Source organism: Linepithema humile, chromosome 1, assembly GCF_040581485.1.
Source record: "Linepithema humile isolate Giens D197 chromosome 1, Lhum_UNIL_v1.0, whole genome shotgun sequence".
In the NCBI taxonomy this organism is placed as follows: domain Eukaryota; kingdom Metazoa; phylum Arthropoda; class Insecta; order Hymenoptera; family Formicidae; genus Linepithema; species Linepithema humile.
Genome location: NC_090128.1, coordinates 16,335,979 through 16,346,000, shown reverse-complemented (window position 1 = coordinate 16,346,000; position 10,022 = coordinate 16,335,979). Strand labels below are relative to the sequence as shown.

At 33.3% G+C, this 10,022-nt stretch overlaps 1 protein-coding gene across 1 annotated transcript; it reads left to right on the top strand.

Annotated features, from left to right (window-relative positions):
• The first annotated feature begins 599 nt into the window (after positions 1-599).
• LOC136997138 (SCAN domain-containing protein 3-like) lies at positions 600-6,050 on the top strand. The gene is made up of 2 exons (XM_067347533.1): positions 600-5,863; positions 6,009-6,050. Exons 1-2 carry the CDS (start codon positions 4,169-4,171, stop codon positions 6,048-6,050), a joined length of 1,737 nt encoding a protein of 578 aa, XP_067203634.1. The 5' UTR covers positions 600-4,168.
• Positions 6,051-10,022: the final 3,972 nt, after the last annotated feature.

The following is a 10,022-nucleotide window of genomic DNA, read 5'->3' as shown; positions in this document are numbered from 1 at the left end:
TCTACGCCTTGCGCTGACTCTACCGTTTCTGTTCGATCGTTCATATTGATTGTTTCTAGATTTGAGATTACGTGATTATGTTTAGAATTATTATCGCTAATATAACTAATCGACAAACTACTTTCCGAACTGTCTGTATTATAATGCGCTTTAGTGTCTCTAAAGTTTACAAAATTCATAGACTTACAGAAGTACGATGCGCAGCATATCTATGACGAGATGGTTTCACGCCGCTGGTAGATATAGATGAATTGATGATAATGACGTAGATGAGATGATGATGAGGGTTGACCTTTTTTCGTGCTGGCCGTCCACGGAGTCTCGTTGTTGCTGTCCTTTTCCTTCGTTAGCTGCTGTGCTCGTCCAGGAGCGTCCTGATGCCTTTTTCCTCGGGGTAGGTTGTAAACTACGCGTCGTGGTTTTATCGGCTAACAGACAGGATCTCAGCAGGTTGATCGAAATGTGCTCCCGTTAATTTCGTCAGGATAGCACCAAGTTATGATTGACCTCAGTTCTTCTACTTGATAGCTTTGCTTGGCTACAAAGTTTTCTCGAATTCCGGATCTCTAACTTTCTTTCACTTGATATTAACTAACAGCAATCAGCTCAATTATAGCAAAAATTTCCGCACTTTTACACACAAACAATCCCACCGCTGCCACCAATTGTTACGAGCGTATAGCTACGTAATAGATTATTTAGAATAAGTCGGGACACGTTTGTGGAAAAAGTCTTTATTCGGTGTTGCTGGTTTGAGCTTTGATCGAGAACTGAACTGGCGAGAATGATCTTCGTTTAAGGTGCTGTAGGAAAATCGTAGCGGCGGAACGTTTATTGGAAGGAAGCGGTTTTGTCAAAAGGAAAATATGCGTTAGGCATAGGGACAGCGTTTATGTTTATTGCAGTCATCGAAGGGTCATGTGTTTAGGATCAAGAACGAGTAAAGATAAAAAAGGTTCAAAGGTTCGAATAAAAAGAGTAATATAAGAAACTATAAGTTGCGGCACGTAACAGCTCGCGGCTCTCGAGCCCCAACACAAGTAAGAAGCGCTTACGTCACGCGTCTGTGTGCGCTCGGCCGTTCGGCTATAGAGAGAGAGCGGACGTCTCTGTCTTGCTACCATCGAGCCGACGTAAACACATTGCGGACGGCAAATGCTCAGAAACAAGCGCTTTTAATCGAGTAAGGCGAGTGCCTAGCGGATTCGAAGTCCCGTATTCGAGACTTGATTTTCGCAACTTTTTTTTTTTCTTTTTTCCACATTTGTTTCTAACAGTGTAAGTTAGTTAATAATGTTTTTTTGGCTAAAAAATATTATTTCGTATATTAATAATATATTTGCATATGTTAAACTAATAACTAATTATTTTAAAAAGAATACTAATTTGCTATTATAAATAGAAAAATGAAGTCATTTTACAACATACATATTGCAACAAAGTGCAATTTAACATGTGCAATTATTGTTAATAAATATAAAATAATATTTTTTAGCCAAAAGCATTATCTAATGATTCACTTGATGGTACAGTGCTAGAAACAAATATCGAAAAAGAAAAAAAATGTTACAAAAGCAGTTTTCAAATACAAGATTTTCAATATTCCTGCCACTCGCCGTAATCGATTAGCCACGCTTGCTTCTTAACATTTATCTCTATTAAAAGATTACACACCTGGAAAATTTTTAACTATTTATTTTAAATTACTGCATATTAGCAAAAGTTACTGTACTGTGGAGATTAGTGGAGAAACGGTAACATACAATGCAGTCAAATACATCTTACAAATGCAGTCAAATAGATCGAAGATTTATTGCACTCTTGTTAGCATGTTAAAGTATGTGTAGCGTATTATTAGTTCATTAGTAATTTTAAGTGTTATTAATAGTGGTCTTCCACACCACCTTTGAGGTTCCACTAACTAGGCGCGTTCGATTTTTTTTAAGTGGACCGTCGCCTGGAGCCTTATCGTACTACTTTTTTAATATTATAATTTAAGGTAAAAGTAATTTTTATTGTCTTGATGTTGATGGACTATATCTTGTGCAAAAATAAAAGAAATAAATATAAAAATAAAATAAATAATTAAAGTTAAAATAAAAGTAAATTTCTCTAAATTCTTGACCGTCTATTAAAAAATTCTTTTATGGTTTGAAGATTGTTATAAAGTAGTATAAAGTACATATAGAGAAATAAAATGTATAAAGAAATTATTGAAAATAAATGTATGAAAGTTTAGTGTTATATGTAATTTAATTTTCAACAATTTCTGTATATATTTTATTTTTCTATTAAAACAGCTAAATACAACAACAGCTGAATACGAAAACTGCAATCTTAACACACTTCTTCCGTCTTCGTCTGTTTCAAGATTTTGCGTTTATTCACTCGCACGTCTCACGGTGGCAGGAATATTGAAAATCTTGTATTTGAAAACTGCTTTTGTAACATTTTTTTTCTTTTTCGATATTTGTTTCTAGCACTGTACCATCAAGTGAATCATTAGATAATGCTTTTGGCTAAAAAATATTATTTTATATTTATTAACAATAATTGCACATGTTAAATTGCACTTTGTTGCAATATGTATGTTGTAAAATGACTTCATTTTTCTATTTATAATAGCAAATTAGTATTCTTTTTAAAATAATTAGTTATTAGTTTAACATATGCAAATATATTATTAATATACGAAATAATATTTTTTAGCCAAAAAAACATTATTAACTAACTTACACTGTTAGAAACAAATGTGGAAAAAAGAAAAAAAAAAGTTGCGAAAATCAAGTCTCGAATACGGGACTTCGAATCCGCTAAGCACTCGCCTTACTCGATTAAAAGCGCTTGTTTTTGAGCATTTGCCGTCCGCAATGTGTTTACGTCGGCTCGATGGTAGCAAGACAGAGACGTCCGCTCTCTCTCTATAGCCGAACGGCCGAGCGCACACAGACGCGTGACGTAAGCGCTTCTTACTTGTGTTGGGCCTCGAGAGCCGCGAGCCCGGTAGTAGATATCGCATCACTGATTCCCAGTAAACAAAAGTTAACAGTAACATAACCTCAATGTTATAATTTTCCACTCAACAATGTAACTGCAATATAACATGCGTTGTACGTAACAATTATATTGTTTGAAACCGTGTGAGCTTTTTGGGCGCGGTATAGCTCGCCGGAATCCGGGTTCGTTCGGTTGGGGGTACGTCAATAAGAACTCGCGTTTGAAAGATGATAACAAAATGAAATGTTTATTGAATAAATAATAATCTTGATGACAGTGTGTATATGCGATGTATGATTTGTATAAATGTGGTGTGTGAGGTGTATAAATGCGATGTGTAATTCGTATAAATGTACTTCGTATGATTTGTATAAATGCTCGAGTGTATAAAGGTGACGTGTGATTCGTCTAAACGTGACGAGCATGTTAAGACGGCGTGTGATTCGTCTACGCGTGACGTGAAATATCTTGGTGCGATCGACGAAATGTTTAGCGCAAGCGCGTACGATCGAGTCGTTGCGGTTGGCCTACGACGGAGCGCCTGTCGGCGGGCGCGTTCGTAGATGCGTCACGAGTCCGTTCGATAGTCGATCGATACGAGTCGCTCAGCGGCGCGGATTAGTCAACGCGGTTTTACCTGCCGGATGAAGTTTGACTTTAAATCCGGTGTGCGGAAACGCGATATTTGGATCAGAAGCCGAGTACGCTCGGCGGGTACACGAGAACGCTTGTGTTTGAGAGATGAGGAGCCGAATACGCTCGGCGGGTATACGAGAACACTCGTATGAGAGGCTTGGGGCCGAGTACGCTCGGTGGGAATACGAGAACGCTCGTAGAGGGATATTTGCTGTCTAGCAGCAAACAGGATCTGGTAAAATAGACAGCCGGACCTCTTTTATACCTGGCTGACGGCCGACTGACTCAGTGCTCCCAGACTTGCCCGGATGGGCGCGCATGCGCGGCCTAACGAGCGTAAAAACAGTGACGTACGATGGATGCGCACTGGTGTACTTTTGGCGGGATCCACACAGGTAGAACCAGAGCTGTCAGATTGAAGATCCGGACAACGAGCTACTACACAGGACAGGACGAGACGGATATGAGTAAGTAAAAATTATATAACACCAAAATAGTAGTGCAATAGTAGTGCAATATTAGTATAGATAATAAAATGGATAGTAGTAGTATGGATAGTAGTATGCATGATATCAATAATAAAAAAAAAGGAGCTGTTAAAAAACGAACAATTAGAAATTTTAATTTATCGTGGTTAGATGAAGATTGTTTTAAAGGATGGTTGGCTCCTCATCCCGAGAAAAATAAAGCTCTTTGTGTCGTGTGTAACAAGACTATCAGATGTTGTAAAACGAATTTAACGCAACATTCACAAACGGAAACACATTTAACTAACATAAAGCCTCAAAATCAAAGCCTCAATCATAATTATAACGAGCGTGTATTACACAAAAATAAAGTAAAACGCGCGGAAATAAAGTTAGCTGCTTTTTTTGCTGAGCATAATATTGCTTTTTGCACCGCGGATCATTTAATTCCATTGTTAAAAGATATTTGTATAGAGCCTGAAGTTACACAAAATCTTTCACTGAAATATACTAAATGTACTAAAATTGTAGAAAATGTTATTGCAAAACGCGAAGTAGAAAAGTTAGTAGAAATTTTGCAAATACGGAAATTTTCGATTTTAATAGACGAAAGCACAGATATAACTGATACAAAGTTTATGTGCTTACTTGTTAAATTTATTTCACCAACAGATAAAAAAATTAAAACACAATTATTAGAATTATTAGCATTAGATGCTACAAATTGTACCGCTAGTAACATTTTTAAAACTTTTAAAATATTTTTAAATAAAAAAAATATTCCTATTAAAAATATTGTTGGGATGGCAAGCGATAATGCATCGGTAATGACGGGATGTAATAATTCTTTTTTTTCTCATTTAAAAACTGAAGTACCCGGTGTAGTGCTATTAAATTGTATTTGCCATTCATCCGCTATTGTAGCAAGTAAAGCGTGTGAAAAATTGCCTAAAAGATGTGAAAATTTAATTAGAAATGTTAGTACTTATATTTCAGGCAGTGCAAAAAGATGTGCAATTTTAGGCGAATTTCAGAAATTTTTTAATGTTGAGAAAAAGAAACCTCTTAAATTATCAAATACAAGATGGCTTGTATTACATAATTGCGTAATTAGACTCCTTGAGAACTGGGAAGTTTTGAAAAATTATTTTCTTGTTGCTGTTGTAGAAGATAAATCCCAGTCTGCAGAAGCCATCTTAGCTCAATTAAATGATGAATCTATAAAAGCTTATTTACTATTTTTAAAATATTCGTTACATTTTTTTAATAATTTTAATATTCTTTTCCAATCCCGTAAAATTTTAATTCATAAATTATATAACAGTAGTCAACAAATTATTCATCAAATAGCTCAAAATTTTATGGTTCCGGAGACTTTGAAAGATATTGTTACTTTAAATGTAGACGATGAGAGGAATATTAAATATCTGTTAGATATATATGTGGGACCAGATTGTGAAAGTTTTTTGGTAAATCAGCCATTAGTATTCGTGCAAGATATTAAATTAACATGTTTAAATTTTTATATAACAGCACTTAAAGAAATGTTAAAACGTTTGCCTTATAAAAATTCATTTTTTAAACAATTAACTTTTTTAGATGCCAAAATTGCACTTTATGATGAAGGCAGAAATGAAATTAAAGACTTGTCAATTATTGCTTCACATTTTGAAAATATTGACATAACAAAATTAGGATTTGAATGGAGAATTTTGCCAACAGTTATTAATGATACAGAGAAAATAGAATTAGCTTTATTAGAAGTAGACGAAATGTGGCAAAAAATATTTCATTATAAAGATTTTAATGAGGAAAAAATGTTTCCAAATTTAGAATTATTAGTTGAGTCAGTGCTTACTTTTCCTCATTCAAATGCGGAAGCAGAAAGAATATTTTCCATTGTTACAGATGTCAAAAATAAAAAAAGAAATTCTTTATCCGATAGCATAACTTCCGCAATTTGTACAATTCGTTCGAGTTTTCAGGCCGATAATATTAATTGTATTAATTTTGAAGTTGATGATAGACATTTAGAGTTGCATAATGCACAAAATTTATATTCAAAACACAAATCTGATAGTGCTTGATATTTTTTTTAATTTTATTTTTATTTTTTATTTTTTTACACACGCACATTTAATAATTACTTTTCTTTTTTTATTAATTAGGATAAAGACCTATTAATTTGGGAATATTAATGTTTTATTTATTTTCAGAGTTTATATTAGTTATTTTTTTTTTAATTTGTAATATTAATAAATAAATTTTTTATTTGTGATATTAATTCAATAAGATTTTATTTGTGATATTTATTAAACAATAATATAGTAATATATATATTCAATATAATTATAATATATATGTTATTTTATGTGTTCATTAGTATTATAATTAAACAGATTTTATTTAATTAAATGTTTATTTTTATGATAAAATGTAAGTTTTGTTTTATGAATACTGGTGAGGTTTTTGGTAGTTTTCCTTACCCTTGCAACAAATGTTGGTATTTTTTACAAATTCTGCCAAATAAACTTTTATTTTAAATGATTTAAAAATGTGTTTTTTAACTATTATTTTATAACCTTTAATCACCTTCTCTCCTTAATTTATTATATGTATACATATATATACATATATATATATATAAAGAAGTACTATATAATTGTCTGTAAAAGCATATTTACGACTTATATAAAAATTTTTGAAAAATTAATAAATACTTTTATTTACATAATATATATTTACGCTAATTATTTATGCTAAAAGTAATTTCACATTTTATATAATTATTTTTAGCATGTAGATGTTTGTTATGTAAATAGAAAACACCTATTCATTCTTTAAAACTTTTACATTTATTTTTGCAAGCAGCTTTTGGAGGGAGTCATATAGCACCTTCTTTTACTCGATACAATACTTCAGTGAGAGAGCATTAGGCCGCGCATGCGCGCCCATCCGGGCAAGTCTGGGAGCACTGGACTGACTTCGGATCGACAAGCATCGGCGGTTTCGGCGGCGGGCCCCCACTAAGCGGAATTCGGAACGGTCGGATGTGGGGGTTCGTTCGGCGATTGACCGCCGGTGTGATAAAGTTTTATCGGCGCTCGATGTGCCCTTGGTGGGCTACGGACAATGGACAGTCCGTAGCCGTAACGATGCAGCTTGCAGGCTGTACCGTTACATGTTGAATGGGAAATTATAATATTAATGTATTTGTTACGCAAATTTTGTGTCCATGTGAACGCTGAGATCTGAATATTACATTACGCAATACGTATTACGCGAAAATATCAGTCCATGGGACTGCACCCTAAAACTTTCCTACTTACTGTTTTCAGCGAAAGTACTTTTTTGTTGAGATATTCGACCGTTTCCATACTTTTAGGACACCCTATATATATGAGAGGTCTGTTTTTTATAGCTGATCTGGCTACACTAGTTCAGAATTTATCTTTCTCCTTCCAATGTGGAGGGTAAAAGATAAACTCTGAACTAGTGCAGCCAGTTTAGCTATAAAGAACAGACCTATAGTTCAGTGGTTATTAAACTCTATGCTCCGGAACCTTGAATATGTAGCGGTTGGTTTATGAATTTACTACACTTAAATAAAATAAAGAAAATACCAAATTGCGTTTTTTTGTAACTATATTTTGACCTGTATGTTAATAGTGTAATATACAGATGAAGAGAGAGTTGATGAAGTCCTATAACAACGAATAAAACTGATTGACAAAAAACTAATGTTGTCATGGTGACTAAACAAACTGTTTCTATGACAATTAATAAATTGTTGCTAATCGCAACTGTATGTCGATAATCTAGTTCCGATCTTTGCCGGTAATGTCAGTATGTTTTTTCTTGACTCGTCGATTGCCATAAATAACCTTGAAAAGCTGGCATCTATCGGTGGAAGAGGCAAACGTTAATTTTGAAAGAAATAACGAAAATAATCTTTAACAGAAAAACTTTAGAATTATATTATTTTGTATTTTCTAAAGTACAGACAACTGTAAATATTATTCTATTTTAAGTGACCGCAGCGCTTGCAGTTTTGTTATGTTTTGACAGAGAGAAACCTGAGAGAGGCCACGCTGCCGTTTTCCGTACGACGCTTTCTCTAGGCCGTACGCTAGTGACGCACGTCCATTTTCGGCCGGCTTAGGAACTAAATAGCCACGTCTATTTTCCGCATCGGTCAAAAAGTCACGTCCATTTTCTGAGATAGTTCATGTCCATGTTATATCCACAAGCGAAGCTAGTTACGTCACGCGTCCTTGCCATGCGTTAGACTGTTTGATTAACAGCAGCGTACAACTAGAGAGAAGCCTGAGAGGGGCCATGCCATTGTCTTTTTGTACGACGCTTTCTCTAGGCCGTACAGTAGCGCTAAATTTCAAGTTCCCTCGATACTTTTTTTCGGCGAAACTAAAAAACCGTGGTTACCGATTGGCCTCAATTTGCAATTAATTATTATTAAACAATAGGCGATTTTCAGCTTTTTTATTGTTTTGTAGGCATCGCTAGACTATATTGCATACGTATACCAAATTTCAAACAATTTAAACAAAATTTGGTCAAATTACGACGATTTATATCTTAAAATCTTATTGAATTTGAGTATAAAATGTTTTCAGTTTTTTATTTTTATTATTAAAAATAAGCTTCAAACAAAAAAACTGCAAATAGAAAAAAGTTCCGTCTTGTCATTCTCTACAAGCCTATATTTTAAAAAAATTAATTTTGCGACTTTCAAAATTTTTATGCTCTGAGACGTTTGGACAATACTTTTACACGATTTCGAGCGCAGAGCGAGTTCTTTGATCCGCGCCCTCAATTCATACATAATTAGTTGGCAATTCTTTATACTGAAGATAGCCAAAAAGGTTGACCGAAACGTATATAAATTAAGAAAAAATGGTATTAACACGCAAACGACATCTGGCTTTGGCTTTGGATTAATAATTTGACTCGAATATTAATAACAATTTACTGAAATGATTACGATAATGGTAACATAATACGGAGAAAGAAATTATCCACTTTGAAATAACAACGATACATAAAACACTGATCAACGATATATAAAAATTACGTATAGAGAATATATACCTATGTAGAAATCCCTTCATTAGGTCAATTTCTTCAACAATTCCAATTATAAGATGATAACAGAAAGAAGAAAAAAACAGTAATTTATCGAGATATAAATATTATTTCGAAAATAGTCTTTTCTTATACTCTACATGAATCCGAAAATCTAATTAAACAGAAAATATATTTGAGTTCTTGTCGTATAAAATATAAAATTATTTTTTTTATTAGGGTCTTTCAAAATTCTACGCGTCGACTCGTGTTACAAAAAATAGTGCGACAACTGAAGAGTTAATACTATAACTGGACTGTGTAATATGAATATAACAGGAATGTGTAGTGTATAGGAAAAATAGGAGGATTAGAAATAATAAAATTTATTATTCTTAATACTTATTTATATTTATCATTTATAATAATAATAATTATACATGTTATGTGTTACATGTGTTATATATGTGTTTATATAAGTTATGTATGTTAATTGTAATAGTATATGTTTATTCCCCCTCTGCCTCTGCCTCGTCCTCGTCCCCGTCCTTTTCCTCTTTGCGTCCCACGTTCGCTCCGTCCTCCTCGTCCTCCTCGTCCTCCTCGTCCTTCTCGTCCTCTCACAGATGTAATTGCACTTACAATTAAATCATTTAATTCTTCTTTCTGAAACAAAAAGTATATATGAAAAACATATAATAGCATTTATGTATATAGAAACAATAATATTAAAATTAATAATATTAATATATTAAAATTAAAAGCAATATATGATCTACTCGCGAAAATTATTTACAATTGTAATGTAATTGATCTAGTTTATATCGCCGAACGTAATGA